We start from the raw sequence: 23,424 nt of genomic DNA, 5'->3' as shown, positions 1-23,424 counted from the left end.
GGAAATTGGAACACTTGTGTATAAGTTTTAACAGAAATAAAACATTTACACATTTTTGCACTGTCATTTTATTTATTAGATGTTTTTAATTAGAGGAACTGAAAGCCAGAATCTGGGCACAAGAAAACAATAATATCCCCGTCATCTTGCTATATTACGTATAACCAGGTCAGCTGAGTAATGCACAACTCTTTCCTTTAGCAACATTGCCTCCATAAATGTTGACAATAAACAATTTTACCAGGATGAACCCTAGAAATCCAGGGCCGAAACCTGGGGCCCCATCCATTTTTTATGCTGAGGAAACTATTACCTGCACTGGTGTGGATGATTGGGTCGCTCACTATTGGTCCACAGGAGTAGGTTGGCACGTGAAAAAGGTCAACATGTCTAGATCGACGTAGACAAAAGTCCAACACAAGGAAATTGTCGACATGAAAATGGTCGACACCGGAAAATGTTGACACAGGTTTTCCCGTTGTTTGTTTTATGTGTTGAAATCTGTCGACATGGACACCATATTAAGTGTACCGAGTCTCTACGCATGGCTCGCTGCGCCGGGCACACTGTTATACACTAATCCTTTCTATGCCCACTTTGATTGTGAATTAAGAACAAGTCGGTTTTAAAAAAATATCATGAAAAACTGTTTTTGAATGATTTATGTTCACTGTTGGCAGACAAGTGGCCAGAGGCGCTAAGCTTCACAAGTGATAAAATGGAGAGTGATAAACAGCCAGCCAATCCTACATTACCAGGTAAGTCCAGGAACAGAGCATTTAGAGGAGGCAGCTGCTGCTGCTGATTGCTGAGCTGAGTGCATGCAGGTGCGCTGAAGCGCTGCAGGTGGCGCCCTCGGGTCACGGTATATCTGGCTGGCTGGGGGAGGCGGGTACTGGGTGGAAGTGGGATTGTTACTTTAGTCTCCCTCCTCCCAGTGTGAGCAGGTCGGGAATCCCGGGCGGCGGTGTGCGGGAGCAGTGCGGTGACTGCTGTGCGGGAAGATGGACATGCTTGCAGCACTTTTCGTGTTGGGGATCTGCAGCGCACTGGCCCTGGGGGTAAGAGGCTCCTGGGTGTGCTGGCGGTGGGGGACCCGGGGTGTGAATGGCGTGTGTATGTCCTCCTGTACCTGGGCTGGCCGTAACCTGCTCACCTGTGCCAGGTGGTGGCGGTGCCTCACCCGTGCCTCTCCCTCACCCGTGCCTCACGCCTCTCCTGGGGCTATGGTAAAGGAGGGAAAGATGTCAGTGTTTGGGGTGTGGGTGCTATGTAGTTACTTTAATTGCTTATTATTTAATGAAGACCCCCCCCCCCCCCCAACATGGCTGGGGGGGGGGGGTGTCTCTGCTGGAGTTCTCTGGGGCCCCTCCGTGGGCTTTACCTGCATTGAGCTTGTACTGTGGGATACTTATCTCTCAGCAGGGAGAGCTCTCACCTGCTTAACCCCTTCTCTGCCGGATGTGGGTTACCTGTGGGTGCAGCATGGCCCTGACCTACAGGTCCATGACCTAGTGACTCCCCTTCCCCAGCAGGAGCCGGCTAGTGACTGCTACCTGATGCATGATGATACACATCTTTGTTTAGGACTATGATAGATTAGGCCAAACACCCGTTGTACCCCAGGCTAGTGTTGTGGGTCAGGCTTCTAGCCATCCTGAGGCTAAGGTATCTCTGATGCTGCCAGAACTGGACATGAGGTTGGGGTGTCCCTGTTCCCATGTGCTGTACAGTCCCTGGTCCTACAGTAGAGGAGGGTGGTGGGTTTGGGAAGGTGACAGTGGAACTGGGTCTTTTGTGACTGTTTTAAAGGACATTGGTGCAGACGTATTAAGCCTGGTGAAGCGATAAAGTGGAAGGTGATAATGCACCAGCCAATCAGCACTTAACCTGTCATTTTTCAAACACTGATTGGCTGGTGCATTATCACCTTCCACTTTATCGCTTCACCAGGCTTAATACATCTGCACCAATGTCCTTTAAAACAATTACAAAAGACCCAGTTCCACTTAATACATCTGCCCCATTTTGTGCAGGTTCAGGGAACACGTGTGTAATGTGGCTGCCACCCACTGTGTGTTCTGTATTGGTAGAACACACACATTGGTAGAAACCCCCCCCACACCTATATGTATCACTCTATAAGGTGTTATAAATATGTATATTTTACTTTGTGTGGTAATGGCTTGGTTTCCTTATTGGCGCAGTATTAATGTTCCCATGGTAAATAACTTTCTAGCTAGTTATCTGCACAAAGTTGTCCAGCAAGTTTAATAATTGTTATTGCTGATGTCAAATATTACTGGTAATATCACTAACTATTAGGTGAGTGAAAGTGTGAAGTGAGTCGCTGGTTAGGTTTGACACCGACCTGTGTGCGATCGTATTTGGATCCAGTTCTGCCTACCTAATGTATATGTATCATTAACTGGTTTTATCCGGTGTTCTAACTTGAATCTGTGCTAGATCATGGTATAATGGCATCTATAGGTGAGTCAGGTTCTCCTGTTGGTGTTGCAGTGGTCATAGTTCACCAAATCATGTCAGTAAGTGTGAGCCGGCCCCTTCTACCTGTCTAATGGTGTAGTCTTGGGGAACCTTTGTCCCTCCAGCTGTAGCTGAACTGCACATCCCAGCATGCCCTGCATCAGTTTTGGCATGGCCAAATAGCAAAACTGCAGCAGGGCATGCTGGGATGTGTAGTTTAACAGCTGGAGTGTCAAGGTTAGCCAACACTGCTATACATGCGATCTCCTGCTGCAGGCTGTACTTGTGTGGGGGTGATTCAACTTGCATGTTTCTATCAAATGTGACTTTGTCTGCTTCCCTGGTTGCTGTAACTGTACCTTCTGTTCTGTGTGACTCAAAGACCAATTCTATGGGGGGAGAAAAACATTCATGATTAGAGGCATGAGGTGTTTCATGCCTCGCCTATCTCTGCTTACTTGTGGACTGACAGTGAATATTTGTTTTTTTGTGAGAAACCGGATGCTTCACATCCTTACCAGCAGAAATCCGGGAACCCTGGCCTGTTGCAGGGACTGCAGTTGAGCAGCACCAGTCTGTCTTGCGTGTTGCCCCTAGTGAGCGAATAATTGAGTTATGTGGTGTTCTCAAGCTGGCATTCTGGACACTGGACTATGAAAGATGGCCGTAGCCTTGTCTGGCAAGATGCGGTATATGGAATCGCCATGTGTAAAAGGTTAATGGATGAGACAGGTGCCATACACTGGACTGTGGAGACTGTTTACTTCCCGCCCCCTCTCCGACAGGATGTTTGCACTCTGATTACAGGTGAATACTGCAGTCTGTTCAGGTGATCTGAGGAAGAGCCGCTGGTGTCGCCCCCAGGCAGGGGCTGGGATCTGCTAACTGTAACTTCACAATAATATGCAAATGCCTGCACAGTATGGGGGTTTGTTTCTTTTAACCCGCTTCCAGTAAAGTGCCTACATAACTATATACTAGTACTGTTCTGTCATTCACATGTGGTGACTATTCATACTGTGCAGTGCTTACACTGCTGTGATATAAAGCTGGTAACTGTTTATGTAGTACATGAGACGGTGAGTCCCAGACATTGTCCTCAAGGCAAGACCCTGACAGTCCAGCTATTAGGAATATCCCTGCTTCTGCACAGATGGTATAATCGAAGCATCAAACTGAGGTGCTAAAGCTTGGGTGTCTAGAGTACAACTTCTTGGCTTCTGGCTTTCTTCAGTCCCATCTCGCTGTTTACAATGCCCAATCAGAGGTGGCCAGGCCGCTGCCTCCCACAGCATTGTATGAAATGCTGTGAACAGTTATCCATCTTTAAAGCACTGACAGAACCACTTCATATACTAGTTAAAAGCCCGTCAGAATGACGGCTAGTGCCTATCTGCTCTTGCCCCCTAATATGTCCACAGATCCAGGAAATTTTAAAATCCTTTTGCTTTTATTTTCTGTTGAGTAATTTGGTCCATTGAGTGGTTACTGGCGGCACTTAACCTCCAAAAAGGTGAGGAGGCGTGTACATGTAACGTCTATATGTCTTAAAGGGGTGTACACACAGGCCAACCCGGCAGCCATCTATATAATCAGCCGGCGAATTGCCGGCATCGTCCTGGAGGGACTGCTCGTGGGAGGGGGATGCTGCGTTTAGCAGCATGGCAATACTTTCTGTCTAGCAGACATAGACTTGACTGCTTATTCTGTTACTGCTTTTGAACCTGGGGCCACTCATTAGGATCGAATGCAGTGAACACTGTGCGATTCAGTGTCATTTACAATCTGGACTATATAGTCTTAATTAAATCGCACCGTGAATACACTGCATTAGACATACAGTTGAGGTGTCACCACACTGACCCTATTCAGCACTTCATTTCCCTTTGAAATTCTGACATCAACAACTGGCTGGATACTGAATGATCAGTAAACTTGGAGCACAGTTCATACAGTGGGGCAAATGTATTAAGCCTTAACAAGAGATAAATGCAAGGGTGATAAAGAGATAAACATCCAGCCAATCAGCTCCTTACTGCCTTTTTTTTATTTTATTTTCAGACCCAGCCTGTAACTTAGCAATTGATTGGCTGGAACTTTATCTCTATCACCCTTGCATTTATCTCTTGTTAAGGCTTAATGCATCTGCCCCAGTGATCGCTATATTCCAAGAGACAAGTGGTGGATCGTGTGAGTTGTACTGATCTATGGCATGGTGATGGTATATCTGACCTCTTGTACCACATCTAGGCCCTGGTATAGCTCATAGGTAATTAATGTGAAATCGAGCTGCCAGACTGAAAGGACTCGCTAGTATCCAACGCACTGTCCTCATCTGATGCTCTGTGTAAACATGTCCCAGGCCGGAATCCATTACAGTATTGTGTGCGGGTGGGATAGGGTTTCAGAGGCTCATTCCTTTCTTCTGCGGACTGAATGCATTTCTATCTGCCTTCTGAGAACACCTGCCCAGCCTAGCAAGGTGCACATAACCAACGCGGTGTCCCAGCCTGCTTTTATGGGGGGTGGTAGTTCAGCTTCCAGTGTAGTCGGCTGTCTAGTAATGCTAAGATATTGTAATCCAATGACTAGGCAGCTGCTTATACACTGAGCATGGCATTAATTCTGAACTGAGTCCTGTGACCTTGACTATGGCTTTCTTGTCTTTGGGTGGCTTTTTTTTTTTTTCCCTTCCTGGAAATCTCATTGACCGTCTGACAATATCAGTGTAGCATAGGCCTTGATCACATGGCTTCTGCAGTGATGCTCCTCTGATGAAATAATTGCACTGACGAGTAACAACATGTAGATTGCATGTCATCCTCTGACTCCCTGGACAGTTGGGGGTAATCCTGCTTTGTCTGACTCATGGTGATGTGTACATTATGTGGTCATGTTGGTGGTGACTGGAGTTTCCTATGACAAAGGGAATTGTCAGTTCTTAATCATTGTACTTCTGTCATCCTAGTTCAGGTATGTCCAAACTATGGCCCTCCAGCTGTTGGGGGAACTACACGTCCCAGCATGCCTTGCTATAGTTTTAGCATTCCCTAGTAGGAAAAACTGTGGCAAGGCATGATTGGACTTGTAGTTTCCCAACAGCTGGTGGGCCATAGTTTGGACATGCCTGTCCTAGTGTGTTGGTCTGCAGGCCACATAATGCCTAGTCCACTTACAGGCTGTACACATGTCAGAACTAATTTTAAACCACTAAAAATGTACTCTTGCTTTCCTACGCACATTGATGTGCAATAAGAGGGTCCAGGTTCTAAGCCGTTAGAGCATTGTATTTACTTTATGGAAAGACTGGAGCTGAGGTTTACGCGCCTGTAACTGGAGGTCATTTAGTGATTGGTACAGATCTGTAGCATAGCTGGTATTGCAATTATTATGTAATAAATGCCTTTATGCAAAAAAGTTATACAGCATGCTTGCATATCTCTCCAGCGGTTATAATTCCACTTTGCTTCCTAGCCCCAATTCTGTGGAAACTCACACATTGGTTGGACCCCTCTAGCTATGGTTTGTTGCCTGGATTTTGCTGTAGTGTTCTGGGGTTGTTTTCTCTCTAGATGAAAAGTGAAATAGACTGTTGATCATTGCCACCATAAAGCTGGCCATACAGCTACAGATCTGGCTGGTTGGAACAAAAACCTGGAAAACTGACGAACTGTCATTCAGATATTATCAGGTTCTTGGTCCAACCGTTTTTGGCTGATCCACGGACTTTCCGACACTCGACAGCCAGAAACCTTTTGCATTCTGACTGAGTTACTGTTGGAAGAAACTTCCCAGGATTCCGAGAGTCGGAATCCCATATTGAATATCCCCTTATAAGTAAATATTAAAATACAGAAACGTTAAAACATTTGGCAACCTAGGCCTTGGGGTACAAAATGCTCTCTTCCTGAACTTTGCGCTGTCCAAAGGGTATGGATTGTAGGGGCTGACACAAGGAATGGTCAATGCTGTTCTCATGTTGACACTTGAGCCCCCTCAATCATCCAGATGACAAATCAAATAGGAGCCTCACCACCCCAAACTATCTCTGAGTAGGTGTCTGAAAGTTGGACTCTGCTGCAGACCCACCCCTGAATCTGCCACTGGCAAGAGTCCCAGAGCTGAGCCTTGTCCCCCCTGCACTGGTTGTTAGAGGGGAACGCTTTTAGTTGCTCTGGGCCCTGCAGCGTAGTCTCCCTGGCCTATTACCTTGGCATGTGTTCTAGTATCAGGAGTTTGATCTGTAAAAGTGACTAATGCAGACATAGCTGCTTAATGAGCTGGAGCTGCAGCATTGAAGCCGCATTTGTGGTCTGTTAGTAATAAACCTCTTGGAACCACTTTCCCACCAGGCAGTGATTTAAGATCTGCTGTGCAGACTGAATTTGCATCTTTAATGGGTATAATTGGCACTATTAACTCTGCCTGGGAAGGTGACTGAGCTTGTGTTGCTTAATTATCAGCTACTTTTTAATGGCCTTTTTATGTCCTGCTCTGCCCTTTTTTTTCCTCCTCAGTGTTTGCTGCTTTGGTGTGTTCAGTCACACTCCTCCATAATAACGCGAGAACATGCTTCACATGTACCGGCTACTAGTGGGTCCAGGACAGGGCAAATATTCCTATGGGTGCAAAGCAGTGACTGAGTGCTGGCCATTTACTCCTGTACAGTTATAGGGATAGGCTGCTCTTTGGCATTGTCCAAATTCCTGCAGGGTAATTGAGCTGCACGCTAAAGGTGTACTCATTACTCACTGACTTATTTGAAAAGATCCACAGGTGGAGCTAATTATTTCACTTTTTGTTTCTGCGGAGACCCGCAAAACATGCACTGTGTGGGGTCCTGAGGGCCAAGTTGAGAACCTGTGACCTAGATGGTTTGGTACCTCTATACCCCCATCTTTACCTACTACTTGAGCCTTGTGACTAGGCCCCCATACACTAGTCCAACTTGTTCTTGGGACAAGTTTGCCCTTGAGCGCCCCCCGGCAGGCTGCCTATGATTTGGCACTCAATGTGCCAAATTATACATGGCAGGGTCCCTGTGGCGCTGGGCAGTAAGTCAGCGGAGTCTGTGCGGCGGTTGGGAACGAAGTAGCGCTATTTGCTGGGCGGATGGTGCAGGAAGCACTGCTGAATTTGATGACCTTTTTTAGAAGACTGGCCGGATGCTGATTGGCTGGATCTCGGCCAATCAGCGTCTGAACAGTGTTTTCAAATTCAGCAGCACTACCTGCACCGCCGCCCGGCAAATAGCGCTACTTAGTTCCCAGCAGCCACATGGACACCGCTGCCCGTGCCGTACAGACCCAGCTGCCTGTACGCAGCTTCCCAGCCGCAGCTACTGCACGTGTGTGTGACAGTGGTGCTTCACCGCTGTCTCGCCTACGGATTGGGCCAACACATCGTTAGTGCTAAAAAGCACCTGCGTTGTGCCTCTGATGCGTCTGATCCGACAGATTTAAACCTGCAGCAGGCTTAATCTGTCGGGTCCGGCCTGATGCGCAGCAGGTCGGATGAGGTGTCAAACATCCGATTTAGGCTGTTTTCTCTTCAGGATCCGGCTAAATCGATCAAGTGTATGGGCGCCTTTAAAGAACACTGTACAAGAAATAACTGAATGTTATCTTTCTATAGCCATAACATGGTCCACCGCAATTTGCAGACTTATGTAAGATACTTGGTAGGTGTAAGGGGATACTGTATAGAGAACATCTGAGCATCAGTGAGGCACTGAATACGGCTTGCATTGAGCAATTCTATCTTATCTGGAATCCTGTTTCATTTTTCTTAGTCATTTTCTTTCTTATCTCTTGCCAAGTCCAACACTGCTTTCAGCAGAAAGCTCCTGTACCTCTGACATGTTTTAACATTAACCTGGGTGTGTTATATTTCGTCTGAAGGCCAACCGCCAGGTGACCCAGATGTAATGGATGCTGCTTATTGGCAGTAATTATACTGTACTCTGCTACAGATCTGGGGAGAGCTACAGATCTGGGGAGAGGCCAAAGGCTGACTCTTGTCTTAAAGTGCACCAGTCCTATGTGGTTGTGTATGATGCCATGAGATAGGACAGTATGGTGGGTAGGGACTGAGGATCAACCGCAATAAATATTGGAAGCTTATATTTAAATTTAAAGGTGGTAAGAGGATGTAGGAGAGAATAGTGATTGAAGGCCTCGTGAAGCTTGGTTTGGCTTTCAGTGACAACGAGTAAGGTGAAACTGGGCATCCAGAGAACTTGTGAGAGGCTGGATACTAAACTGCAGTAGTAAAGGCAGAACACTAGTGGATGGGGTGTATGGCAGCTGTAGTCACTGTCACGCAGCCACTGCACAGAACATACTGTCGGAGACCAGTCTAGGAGGAGAGAAACCTGGCTTGAACTCTTGACTCTGAACAGAAGCAATATTTGAAAATTCAAAAGTTGATGTGTCTTTAAGGCAATTGTTCCAGAACTGTCATCTAGGACCCACAACGGCAAAGGTGACTCCAGGCTGTATAAAGCAGACACTGACACTGATGCAGCAAAATAATGGCTATAAACATATCAGTCACCGCATGATTGGACAATAACTATGTGATCGAAATGTTGCTAGCGCACGATTGCCGCATCAGTGTCTGGCTAGCAGTCTGGCGTGCCGCACCTTTGCTATACTATGCTATATATCTATTAATATCTGTGTTTAAACTGGATTGTGGATGATTGGGACAAACTTGATAACCCTTGTTAAAATGATTATATAGCTTTCCCACAGGACAGTAGCTGGCTCTTCTCATGTGATGGAATAACTTTTCTCATTGTGTATTTGTCTTTAGTGCTTGTATGAAGGTTACTGCTAACTCCTGCATTATTTATTAAGTTTCTTATATAGCGCATACAAATTCCGCAGCGCTGTACAGTGAATATTTGAACATTCACATCAGTCCCTGTCACATGCACATACATTCTAGGGTTAATTTTGTTGGGAGCCAATTAACCTACCAGTATATTTTTGATTGTGGGAGGAAACCGGAGTACTCGGAGGAAACCCACACAAGTACGGGGAGAATATACAAACTCCACACAGTTAGAGCCATGGTGGGAACTGAACCCATGACCTCAGTGCTGTGAGGCAATAATGCTAACCATTACACCATCCGTTCTCCCCAATTGTGGAGACAACTTGGTTTCGCACAAACGTACTAACTTTTGTTTATTTGTGTTGCTATAGTATTTATTACATCTTCCTTATTCACTGGGTCCTGGATGTAGGGAAAGGCAAGTTCATGGTTAGGACTGCTTCATACACACCTGCTTTGCATCTGGAAACCTCTTTCAGGACAGATGTCACATCCAGACCAACTTTCATCCAACCAACTAGTTCGTTGGACAGCATAAAAATCTATTACTGGTTGGGAGCAAATGACTATGAGCAATTTGCTCACGAACACAGGAAAATGTACAAAAACATTCAGTGAAATTATTTAAATCAGATACAACTGCATTACTTTGTCTGAACGACAGGTTTTGTTTTTCAGATTTACTGAATTACAAATTAAATTTGCTCCCATCCAGTACCAGATTTTTATCCCATCCAACTAGTTGGATGAAAGTTGGTCTGATGTGTGGCCAGCATTAGAAAAACCTTTTGAATACTTCATTATTGCTGTAACCAAAGTGATTGTCCTTCCATTTGGTAAGCAGGAACAGAAGTGATGATGCTATGCCTAGTTCCCTATTTAACTGGGTTCCTGAAAAATCTCCGTTTATGTAACTTGATTTGGTTCAGTCTCCAAATAAGTGGCTTCAATGAAATATCTGTCCTGAACCAATGATGAAGCTGCAATTTTTTTATTTGGTGCATTTTGCGTTTGATTTAGCAAAAGCAACATTGACTGATCTCTGTATAGTATGTGAGCTGGCCTTCCTTCCTAGTCCTCATAGAACTGCATTTTAATGCAAAGAAATCTAGAAAACAAAGATTTCATTAGCAGGTTTTGTGCTGCTGATAGTGACCTCTCCTCTAACAGAATCGTTCAGAACAATTCCTTTCTGTAGCAGCAGAAGCCATGGTTCTATCCATTTTACAGAAACTTCCACCGATCTTGTGGCACAGGTCACTGCACATGCAACACTTATACACGCTTACAGGATACATGCCAGACTCCAGTGACTGGACTGGTAGCATTGCCTGGTGGTGCACTTCATCATTTGGGCATGTTAGACCTGGTTCTTGGCAAGGACTGAATTTTTTTTTTTTCTTTTCTTTCTGGCCTTTCTACCCAAACTGTCTTCATGGAGATCTAATGGCATTAACAAGAGTAACCGGTACCATCTCTAGATCTAGTGTTGGTCCATTGACACCGGTAATCAAGTCAGATCTAGGAAACGTGCACTGCTTGGGTTCTAGGTCCGAGGCTCCTTGTTTTGGTTGGTGCAATGTGTAAAGCTGGTTATACACTTATGTGACTTCTCAGTGTAAAAACATCCCCTCTGCCGCTTTAATCGGGTTTATCAGCCCAATGCCCCAAAATAGGACCCATGTATTGCCAGCTTAGCACCGTTCTTCTGCAATCCTTGCTTGTGAGTTTATTATTTTTTTAAATGCTGATTTTAACTTCTTAAACAAGAAGAGACTTGTAAATAAGGGCATGTGATTGTGGTCACTGCCAGATCTTGTGACTGGCAGTGGTTTAGGTCACGAATAGAATCCGACATGGCTCTGACAACACAAGAGCTGGTACCAGTGCAGTAAGTGTCACTGTTATGCTGCCCTGGCCCCCAGACACTGCTGTGTGGCCTCACAGGCTTTTCCTGAGCACAGCAGGAGGTGAGGTGCTGCATTGCCATGTTAGGGTATTGCCTTTCTATATGTGCCTGATACAGGATGACTCTGTGTGTGTATAGCCTCAGGTGATGTGCGGCTTCATGTCTCCATTGCCCGCAGTGTTTGCACAGTCTTTCCTGCTAGATCGCGGGACTTTGCCTATGAAGAATAGGCGAAGCGATGTGCTGATTGCTCTGCACACATCGCAGTGCGCTGCCTGCTGAGCAATCGTGCTTAAGCACAACACTCAGCCTCCCTGCACCAGTCTCCCCGTGTACAGGGCTTTAGGAAACTGCTTCTGTTATACTTGTGTGTGGCTGCAATAACATATAATTACAGGCGGCTGCCTTGTGGGGAAAGTTTTTTGGCAGAAACGACATGAGATGTTGCAATTGCATCTTCTGCCGCCATTAGGTGTACGTATGCTATGCAGGTGGCTGGATCGTCCCAAGGCCAACATTGACAAGACAGCAGGTTATTGCCACAAACACGTGGGGGCGGAGCAAATTTTTTTTTTTAACTCTAGAGTGGGTGGTTCCTTGCTCAAATCCTCCAGGGTTTCTCATGCTGCACTTCTTACTCATGTCATGTCTCCAAGCTTTATAAATGTCCCCAAACGCCTCTTCCGCTGAATAACTAGATCCGACCTGCTCACGCTGTGTGCTAGTAAACACTAAAGTATGCACCGCTTCAGTGTTCACCTGAGTGTGTGTATATAGTTCTCCTGTACAGCCGCTGCTCATTGCATGACGGTGAATGCTCGCTAGCCTTCAATGCCCGAAAACCGAGCTGGCTTATGTGTTCTTTACGTCCCTACCCTACAGGCAACTGAGCTACACAATCATGGGTCCCTATGGCTGTTACTGTTCAGTATATGGCGTAAGTTGTATCCAGTGTTGGTCGTGTCCATGGAATAATTCTTTGCTATAAAGACATGGCTGAGGAGCACAGATCTAAAGGCATCGTGTTCACTACACTATTGATCTGCTCCTACCGGTAGTATGGAATGAGGGCTTTGTATACAGCCCACTGTATGGGTGGTGTGTAGCACTGGCACAGTTCCCTATGTAGGGCTGCGGTTCTCTGTACAGTAACAGATTGCCAGCTGCTGTCATCTGGATTTTCCCTGTTATGTGACGACATTTGGACTGAGAGGGAAAAGAGAATCTATTAAATCTTTCACAATTCTAAAGATCTGTTTATTACCCTGTGCCCTGAAGTCAAATCCCTTTTTAAAAGCTCATTAAGTATTGTGACTGAGTCCTATGTATTTAGATTCTCGTTGGGGACTTTTACGGTCTCCTCCTACTCTGTTGTAACAGTGGAGCGGAAACTATCGTGGTATCTGCATTTTCATTGCTTTGGTTGAGCTACCCATGTGACTAGGCTGGCAGTGTGCGCCACAGTGTGGAACTTGCTGTTCTATAGAGCCTGTCCCTTGAATGTTCTATGTACACAGCTTTCTTCTGCTTTCTAAGTAATTGTATGTTTTTACCTCTATTAAGCAGTTCTTCTGTTTGGGTGCAAACATCCTTCTGTTTGTTTCCACATGTGAGGATGTGTATTTACTGTACATAAAGTGCTGCAACGTGTCTGTTTCGTCATAAGGCTGCACACCTTGTGACTAATGAGACCGGCGCAGACATGCATGTGCCAAGTTTCGGCACTTACTGCATTTGCGCACGTCCGTACCTCCCAACATGACCCTCTCCAGGAGGGACACATTGCTCTGCTCCTGCACTTCCCTCTTAATGTGTGATTGCCATCACCTGTGTTGAAGCACCTTTCTTAGCAATTTACCTGTACGCACCTTTTTATTGCTGCGGTCCTCAGTGCAAGAAGCTATCTGCGTGGAGACTCATGAGAATACAAATTATGAGGGGAGTTTAATTGTTCTACTAGCACCACTACCTATTAACTGTAGTTCTTGTTTCCAAATGTATCAGTTTAGCCACCCATGCCATGGACTTCAGCAGTTCTGCTTTTCACTGTAGACTAGGTGCACTTGAGCCTGATCAGTTTATTTAGTGCAGCATGTGAAACAATTCCTGCACGTAGGTGTTGCAGAACAGCGGTTCTGACCACTCGAAGACTGAGACAGAAGTCTGAAGGGCCCTTCACTGTACAGAGCTCAGATGGGTGTTCCAGAGCCTCACTGCTTGTGACTGGTTTCCCTGGCAGTCACATGACCTTGCAGAACTATAAATCATTAATTACAGCCTGAAGGAACGTGTTAATAATCATTGCTCCTGTGGTTACAGCAGTCTTGGACTTGTGCTGCTACATCCAGATGGCTGCAGGAGAGAACCCACTGAACTGTATACTTGTAGCTGCGTTGCTATGCAGTAATGTAGCTGTAAGTCACTGTGGTTCTCTTGTACAGTGATGTGGCTAAGCTGATGTTTTCACATGACCTACTCTCCGGAGTGTGAACATGGAAATGAATGCTGATCCAAAACCCCTCACCTAGAGCCTCCTGGATATCATTGGAATGTTTTCCTAACCTTGGCTTAACAGAGGCTTATTGTTATGGCTGGTGCGGTCTCTCTGCATGTGCTTCTGTCCTGGTCTTCTGTTAAGTCTCCCATGTCTGAACTTCAGTATCTAGGATTTTATTTTTTTGCACAAAATTACTGGAACTATTGCATCAAATTACCTTCAGGCTCTGTATATGAAAGAACTGCATTTTTGTGTAGCAGATTCAGCTTTATGGCTGTAGGAATGCAGCACGCTGCCCCAGGTAAAATCTCCATCCTCTGTATCGGTAACTGACTTCCTATTGGATGTCCTACCTGTCGGACACTACAGTGCTGCAATAAGCAGGGCTGGTGCTTCCTGTAGGAAGCCACTCCCTGCCCTTCGCACAGCCAGCTTTTATGGACTGCAGCTTATGTTCCAACCAGCCAAATCTGAAGATAAATCTTACTAGTGTATGGGCACCTTAAGCTTCAAAAGTGATAAAATGGAGAAAGATAAACAGCCAGCCAATCAGCTCCTGCCTGCTGTGTCACAGACTGTGTTTGAAAAATGTCAGGTAGGAGCTGATTGGCTGGCTGTTTATCACTTTTGAAGCTTTCTGGCCCTAACAATGTAAACTGATGCAGAGAACATTGTGCAGAATAGCATAAGCAAATGGCTTTCTGGAGTGGGGTATGGCACTCTGCATTGTGGTGATCTGCTTCCACTGAGTTCTATGGAAGGCCTTGTGCGTCAGGCTGCTTTCTCTGACAATGGGAATGTGCGTGCGCTTACTGTAGATCAGAGGGTATATTACATTTGCTGGTTAAAGCTCAATAGACAATTGTATGACCACCTGGCATCTGATCAGCAGCGCAAGCAGACACTTGCCCCTCGACAGTATAAGTTTGGAAAGGCCACATAATGCGAGACCCTTCCACATGCTGTATCTCTGGTGCAAAGCACTACTGCTTAAGCTGGCCAGTCTGTCTCTGTTCTGTAGGGTGTGTAAGGTGGATGCTAACTCAACAGGGAGAAGAGAGGAAAAAATTGAGTCAAACTTTTTTGCCAATGTCAACACTGAGCACATGGACCAATTAGTATGCCGCATTTGCTTGTTGTGTTTCGATCCACGTGCCTCATTACCACTGCACCTGGCACTCTAAACATCCACGTGGGCTCAAATTATACCCCTTTTACACCAAGGAATAGCCCAGGTCAACTTTGGTGTAAAAGGGGTCAACCCAGGTCCAGTAACACTGGTCTCCTACCCAGGTCCTGACCAGGGTTGAACACTGGTTGGACCTGGGTCTTGGGCGGTGTAAATGGTCCCAACCCAGGTAGTGCTGAAAGGATACCAGAAGTGCTGGACACCTTTCCACAGTGCGCTGCAGTGGCAAAAGACAGCAGCCAGGAAGGATACGGGCAGTGCACACAGAAATCATAATTGGATGCAGATTATTTATATATATATATATATATATATATATATATATATATATATATATATATATATATATATATATATATATTTATTTATTTATTTATTTCCTCTGGGGGAGCACATGGGAGATTCAGTCTGCTGCTGCAGGGGAAGGGGCTGGGGAGAGCACATGGGTGATGCTGCACTTTTATACCACTATGTGTGCTTGAGCACTGAATAAAACTTTTTGCAAAATATTTTACAAAATAAACAAACCAACATTTTTCAATGCTAACTAGTCATGTCTCTTAGTTTTTGGTACTTTTTTCCTAGCATGGCCACACCGATTTACATCAGGGTGGCCGTGTCGGAAAAATCGCGTCCATCGCATGCGACCGACCCGATTTTTTTTTTTTTTTTTTTTTTTTTATTGAATCAAATGTGAATAGGGTCCCTGGGACCCATTTTTACATTGGATTCAATGTAAAATATTCCCTAGATGACCCACCCCACAATAGACGCCAACCCGAAGCGCGGCGGTGCGCGTCCTCCGACCTTTTCATTCCCCGACTATTCACGTCGGCGTGGAGTTGAGACTATATAGCGCGGCGAGCCACCGAGCCCGAAGCGTGGCGAGCGCACGCGTATAACTTCACAGGTATACGCGTCCCCTCAATGTGAGATGGGACTTAATCAAGTCCATCTCATATTGTGCCATTATGGCACAAGACCGACGCGATGCTCACGATTTCAATGTTAAAAATATTTTAACATTGAAGCCTATGGCAAAATCGGGGGCGTCGGGACCAATGTTAATGGTCCCGACCGACGCCCCGGTTTTTCTTTTTTTTTTTCTTTCTTTGCCGGCAAAATGGACCTGATTTCAAAGGAAATCGGGTCCATCGTTGGGATCGTGTACCTTAACTTAAAGGTACACGATCCCAACGATTGTGGCCATGCTAGGAAACAAGTACCTAGTTTTTTTTATTTTAAATCATTGAGGGAAGGTTGGATGGCAGTTCAGTCCTAAAATGGACATTTTTAATGTCATCCATAGGGAAAAGCAGTGCTGACCCAGGTTCAGTGTAAACGGCGTAGACCTGGGTCACAGTGCTGTGTAAATGGGCTATGAAGCTGGGTCCAACCCTGGAAACTCCGGTGTAAAAGGGTAAAGTGTGTAAACTGGAATCATAGACCTTTTCAGCTGTTGCCCATATGATGCTCACCTTGTCGTCAGACATCCATAGACCTTTGTTAGATTGTGATTAAATAAACTGAATTTAAGTATTGTGGGGGTTGATCATTTTCCCATGTACAAAATTTAGTTTTTCTGCCCTAGAATGTCTGTAGAAGGTGTTTAGTGATGGACTAATAGTTTCTTTTTACACAAACGCCGGGTCACACCCAGGTTTTTGGGCTTTGCTTCAACCCAGGTGCGACCCAGCGTTTGTTGCCTCTGACACCGGCGGTTACCCCAGCAAATTTTAACGGTATGGATTTTGAAGCATTGGTGTGTGTGTGCGTAACTACTGTGGCTATGGTTCGGTGAGACTATATAACATGGAATACAGGCTACATGTGAGCACACAATGCTTCTCTGTATTAATGGGTGGTGCTTACAGCAAATACTGGTCATTCCGTTCTCTTGCCGTGAAACCTGCAGCTTTATTGTGCCTGGCCAAACTGTCTGTAATATAGCAGAATTAACGCATCCTCCAATGAATCTTCTGTATTTGGCTAGATCACAGGTTCTCAAACTCTGTCCTCAGGACCCCACACAGTACATGGTTTTTTCCAGGTCTCCACAAGAATCAAGAAAAATCAGTTCCAACTGTGGATATTTTAAAATGTGTCAGTCATGGCTGCACCTGTCAGGTGACCAGGGAAACAGGAACTGTGTGGGGGAACCACTAAACTAGATTGAATGTTCCTAGATCAGGTTTAACTATGTGGTTTTGTGCTTTGCAACTACAAAGACCAGCATGCACTGCCATACCCTTTCCATACAGCACAAATTATTTCTGACCAGCAATGTATGACATGCTTCTGAAGAGATGCTGGTGCTCTTGTGCAGTTTCAAGGGGTGATCAGCCTTTTATAATAGAGGAGAGTTTAAGTTGCCCATAGCAACCGTGTGTGTTTCTGTAACTAAAATATTTTTTTTAGGTTTTTCTTCACTTCATTTTTATTTTTGGTTTTCATTTTAGAATGATGTTAAATCTGCTGCTCCTGAAGATATTGACGGTTCTGGGGATGATGGGGATTACTCCGGTTCAGGCGGATCAGGCGCATACGGTAAGGGAACATGTGTTGCTGCTTTATGTAATTGATCTAGTTCAGTCAGTGGTAGCCAACTCCAGTCCTCGAGAGCTACCAACAGTTAACGTTTTCTAGATCACCTAACTGGGGCACAGGTGTACTCATTACTGACTGATGCATTATAAATGATCCACAGGTGGAGCTAATTACTTCACTTGATTCTGTGAGGAGACATGGAAAACATTAACTTTTGGTAGCTCTCGAGGACTGGAGTTGTCGATATAGTTGAATGTAGAACTTCAGCTGATTCTAATGGAATACTATAAACCTATGGTGGCCACACTTTTTTTAGACTGCGCACCAGTCACCTGATGTATGTGTAGGGTGACTGGAGCCCACTATGGCAGCCGAAAGGAAAAATGAAGTTCACCAGTGATTCAGTGTGGTGGGGCACTGGTGCTGCTGATTATTTGGCAGTTTTTTTAAAATCACAGCAAATGGCTAGGATGCGTTCTGTAACTTTATTCAATATAAAGTTACAGAACGCCCAAGGAGGCAGTGCCTTGTTGAATAAGCCTGGCAAGAATGCTATTTTGCGTCTCCCAACTTCAAGCTGCTTTGGTTTGGGCCTAACAAACGGTCACTACTCATACGTGTTAGCATTTTTAAATCGCTACTATGTCATTTCGCTTGTTCCACCTCCAATAAATGTTGATTAGTAATGAAGCTTACTGCTGAAGACACCAATGTATAAGTCCATCTGTTTGCAACTCATATTTTTTTTTTTTTTTGTGAACTCAGAGACTAAGACTGTAAATGACTTCTCAACACCTGCATCACCTCTGGTGTCCATGGCCACTCAAATGCCCTCTACAGCCCAGCAGCCAGACCTCTTGGTCAGAGAGGAAACTGGAGTAGAAGATGCCACAAAGGTTGAGCATACCACCACAGTGCAAGATATCGTTGGTGGTGACCAATCTATTCAAGAAGGCACAACATTGGTACCAACAACCCAAGACTCCTCTACAGAAGAGTTTATTGATGATGAAAAGAAACACCACCACCATCATCACCCCCATCACCATACAACCACACCTAGTACAACCCTTCCAGTTTTAGATGGACATGATGAGAACGTAACTCTTGTTCCAGCTGAGGAGCATCACGTACAACCTGTAGAACCTACCACAAGTACAGCTGCTGAAGACTCTGTCATGGAGAATGTAGGCCAGAATCTGACCACTCCTGCCATTTTAATACAACACGGCCTTCAAGATACCACCTCTGGGTCCACTAGTACGCCTTATGCAGATATTGAAGATCCTAATGCAGATACAGATGAGGCTACTATCTTGGTAAATGCTGATGTGACCACAGTTTCGGGTTCTTCTACAGATAAAGCTCATCCTCACCACCACCATCATCATGAACATACGACTAGTCCAACTGATGTGATGCTAGTTCCTGAAGAAACTAGCACAAAGCCAGCGGATGAGTATGAGCCTTTTGAGGATATCTTCCTCCAAGGTGAGACCACAACACCTTTTGAAGAGAATAAGCACCACCACCACCATCATAATCACAGCCGCCACCACCATACGACTACACCCAGTGCTACTCAGCCTACAGATTCAGAAGAGCCCCTTCTAGTCCTCACAAAAGCACCAAAGGGCCGGAATGCCAATATTCCAATTGCTAAAGCTACCACTGCTGTGCCAGTGATCAGTGAAGATGAAGATGTGGATTCTTCAGATGTGTCCACTAGCTCAACTCTGCAGGGCAAAACTTCAGTAGTTCCAGTGCAGGATGAAAACGAGGATTCCACCGACTCTAAAGAAGATGATGATTCTTCAGGAGAAGACCCGGTAAGTTGACCTGAGGACCACTTCGCTTTGGTCTGTGTGTCTGCTGAGTTTTGGTTACCTGTTGGGCCTTAATTTCTGCTCCTCTCAGATTGGAATGTTCCCTTCGCTGTTCATTTACAGCAGTGTATTGCAACCACTGTACCGTGGCACTCTAGTGTGCCTTGAGCTGTTCTCAAGTGTGCCCCCAGATCTAGAGATGCCCAAACTAGTTTACAGCCACCACCAGTTCAACTGCTATTTACTGGTCCCCTTTTTTTGGGGGGGGGGGGGGGGGGGATCTTATGGTGTGCCTTAACAATTTTAAAGTCTTAAGTGTGCCGCAAGGTAGAAAGGTTGAAAATCACTGATTTACAGCCTTATCTGATTTGGCTATGCACTATTCAATCTAGCCACTGAATGGTCAGGTCTGTTTGTTTTGGCCAATTCGAAGGTTAAACCAGTAATCCTAATTGGGCAACAAAAATGGAATGCTTGACAAATGGGTATCAACAAATAGTATCACTAAATGTATAGTCTCTACCCATATTCATTAAGCCATTATAATAAGCAGAATCCTTTTGAATCATCGATGTCAAATACTTTGCCCTTTTCAGTTGTGTAAATTATTACTGGTCTTTACTACTAGTGATGTGTAACATTATGGAGAACCTTGTTTTGGCTTTCTCTATGCAATCTTGTTATCCGCACTTGGCCATATTACTGGGATCTGACTTCCAGGTCAGATCCCCTCCCAGATCCCGACACATGGGAGGGTCCAGGGCAGCTCAAGGGGAATTGGATGCAGCTCTTCATGTAGGGAAGTCACATAGTGTATTGGGGCCTTAACACTTATTTTGGTTTGATGTTCCCTGTTTTTGCATGTAAAAAAACTAAATTGTTTTTATTTATTTTTTACAATCTTCTAGGATTTCTTTATTGAAGTTACAGCACCGCAAGTCATTAACAGGGCACACCAGCCTTCTGAGGGTAGCTCCGATGCTTCTCATGGGATAATGGAAAGGAAGGAGCTTCTGGCAGGTAAATATTCGGGTCTTTCACTAACCGGAAAGCTCCTGTAAGGGAACTTGTATGTTGGTCAGAGTGGCTAGTCTGCTGCTATATTAAATCTTCATGCCGTCCTGCTGTGACACCACACCTTCATACCCTGCCACCGCTCTACTATTGGGGTATACTAGTTGTAGTGCATATTGGCATGAGGAGCTACAGTGCAGCATGGTGCCTCATGCTGACTTTTGTACTTGGAGTACCTGCAGTCTGTTATTAAAGTGGTTATTGGCGCAATTATTTATGGAGGATCTATTTTGAGATGCCTATGACAAATCTTGGCCACAAATGTGTCCTTTTGATTATTTTGACTGTTGGAACTCATGTTTTCCTGATATTCAAATATGCCGGGTTGCCTAGACATTCCTCTAGACCTGAGGTTCCCAAAATCAATTTTTGAGGACAACCAACTGTTCATGTCTTCAAGTTTTGCCTTGCAGTTGCATAGGTGTACTTAATACTCACTGGAACATTTGGGAAAATTCCACAAATGGAGCAGATTATTTCACGGGGGGGGGTTCCTTAAGGACAGTTTGGACATCACTGACTTAAATAAATCGTCCAGGACAAATGGGTCTGTGTACATAGCTTTACTTTTCATCCCTTGTGCTTGATCTGATGTTTTGGACCACTTTCAGGCTTGTGATTTTCTCATTTTATGCTCATCTTGTCCTTGCTCTCGATAGGTATCATTGCTGGAGGTCTGGCCGGACTAGTGTTTGCTGCCGCCTTGGTTGCGTTCGTACTGTACAGAATGAAAAAGAAGGATGAAGGAAGCTACTCTCTTGAGGAACCAAAACAGTCCAATGGGGGATATCAGAAACCACGGGAACAGAGGGAATTCTATGCATAAGACCAACGCTACAAGTTCTATGTTCATTTGTGACCCCGAACTTTGTGTCTTCACTCGTTGCTTTAACTTTGTGGCTTTGGGCCCCCCCAGGACTTGAAGCGGACATTTTTTTTTAAGGCAGAAGTCCTAAGTGCCTTTCTCTACAGCACAAAGCCTGTAAAACTATAATGGACTCTCGTTGAGTTTTCAGCAAGGAAGTGGTTAAAGACTGGTTTGGTTTATGGTCCTACAGCATGACTGACTAAATGCAGAAAGTTCTTTTTGGTGCAAGTCTGTTTCCAACCTTTTTCTGCCGAACACCTAGCCTTGTTTCTCCAGTGCCTTGCTAAAATTGTATATACTTAGCTAGATAAAGTCGTGTGTGTGTCTCCCCCAAAATGGTACAGTGTCTTAATTCCATGACAGCACTTAAACGGGCAAGTGTTACATGTGGAAGGTTGAACAAACCCATTTCTGGGCAGACTACTGTATGTAATGGTCTAGAAAGTCACCCAGAATCCAGTTCTCAAATACAGCTCATCTTGTAACTAGGCCACAGGATGTGGGATTTTTTTTTTTTTTTAAATTTTTTTTTATTTTTTTTTTTTTTTTTAGATCTTTCAATTGCTACTTATTTATACATCTAATTCGAAGACCTGCTTTTTATTTTATTTTTTTTTCTTCTATTGCACTACTCAATTAGCAGAATCCCACCGCATCCTATGCTTTAAGAAATATGGAATGCTCCAGCAAAAATCTAGTCCTGTTTGACAGCATGGAAAGTGTTACCAAATGTTCATTGTAACTTGTGTTAACAAAATTGCCTTCTGTGTGTGCAGTGCCAAAGTTTAATGTGTGTAGTTTTGTGCACCATAGTTTTTCTGCTGAGGGAGATGCAAGTAATACTTTCAGCATAGAGGGGCCAAAGCCTGTTCTTCCCAGGGACTGCTTTAAACTTCCATGCAAATTGTGACTTTAACGTGGTTGTTAGCCTTTATACAGTTGTGGCTGAGTTGTAAGTGATTATTTCTCTGTGTAGTCTGTGCAGTGCGCTGTAAGATATATATATATTTTTGTTCTACTTTGTGGGAGGGTATTTTTTTTTTAACTTAACTTTATAAGGTAGTAATTCACAATCAATGTTCAAGTGTTCTAATGGAAGTTCTGCATCCTGTGCAATGTCTTTGCGTGCAGCAGTTAATAAGATTTGTTTAGTCGGGTACGAAAACATGTAACAAAGCAATCACCTTTCTTTTAATAAAATACTCTACGGTTCATTCAAACTTTCGAAGCCCACCGTCCATCCCACATGCTGTAACGGTTGATTTGGTTTTCTTGATCGTCCAAGAAAAGACTACACCCTCACCTTTTTGTTGCTTACATTATGCGTTTTGCTGCTATGGGCTGAGTCAGTACGTGCGTCATACATTGCTGTATTGCACAGCAGATGTTTGAGTTTCAATTGTGATAAAGGTTTATCTGTAAAAATGCTTGGCAATAGGCTGATATGTGAATATCCGTCCCTGACTAATTTTGTAAAATCTTTTAGAGCTGTGGGTCTGAAGGCTTGTCGGCTGTTAAACTAAATGTAGTTACACTACACACCTAAAGGGCTTACAACTCAGGGATAAATAGGTGAGAAATGGGCAATATAACAGTTTATTTGTTAACTTGTTCGCTGTATGTTTTACATTGAGGAAATAGGTATTTCTCAATTTTTACAATTTCATTGATTTCCAATGTTACTGCCACAATCCTCCTGACTGCTTATAAATGTAACAATGTTTTTTTTTTTTTTTTTTTCCAGATGTAGAGACCTTTAATAAATTGTACCACATGTCCATTTTTAAGCAGTTTTTTTTTTGTGTTCTGTGTAACGCCGTGAGTAACTTTTAAACCTTCCAAACTAATTCTATGAATGGTCTGCATCCATTTTCTAAACTCCATTACTGTCCAGCCTTTAATATCAAATTTTTTTTTTTTTTTGCGTGTTGTCATTAAGCCCTGCCCCATGATGTAAAATTACCTGATTTGCCGATCTCTGCCGAGGGGGTGGGGCTAAAATGGCGCGATTCTTCCAATTTAGCGCCACCCCTTCATTGGAAATCGGCCAATCTGGTTATTTAAACGCTTGGGGGGGGGGGGGAGCGGTGGTCCCCCAGAAACCGGGAGGGGTTACCAGATTTTCGGGACCCTCCTGGCCATTCCAGGAGGGTAGGCAAACATGCTCTAAATCGGAGCATTGTGGTA

At 44.5% G+C, this 23,424-nt stretch overlaps 1 protein-coding gene across 1 annotated transcript; it reads left to right on the top strand.

The window, feature by feature from the left end:
* Nucleotides 1–894: 894 nt before the first annotated feature.
* SDC1 (syndecan 1) lies at nucleotides 895–23,017 on the top strand. Its single transcript, XM_083178593.1, has 5 exons — nucleotides 895–1,061; nucleotides 17,382–17,469; nucleotides 18,235–19,298; nucleotides 20,204–20,315; nucleotides 21,029–23,017. Exons 1-5 carry the CDS (start codon nucleotides 1,005–1,007, stop codon nucleotides 21,193–21,195), a joined length of 1,488 nt encoding a protein of 495 aa, XP_083034719.1. The 5' UTR covers nucleotides 895–1,004; the 3' UTR covers nucleotides 21,196–23,017.
* The last annotated feature ends 407 nt before the right edge of the window (nucleotides 23,018–23,424 follow it).

The sequence above is a fragment of the Crinia signifera genome, chromosome 3 (assembly GCF_055691185.1).
Source record: "Crinia signifera chromosome 3, ASM5569118v1, whole genome shotgun sequence".
Lineage (NCBI taxonomy): Eukaryota > Metazoa > Chordata > Amphibia > Anura > Myobatrachidae > Crinia > Crinia signifera.
Note: the sequence above shows the minus strand (reverse complement) of the source record. Positions and strands in the feature narration are given on the sequence as shown.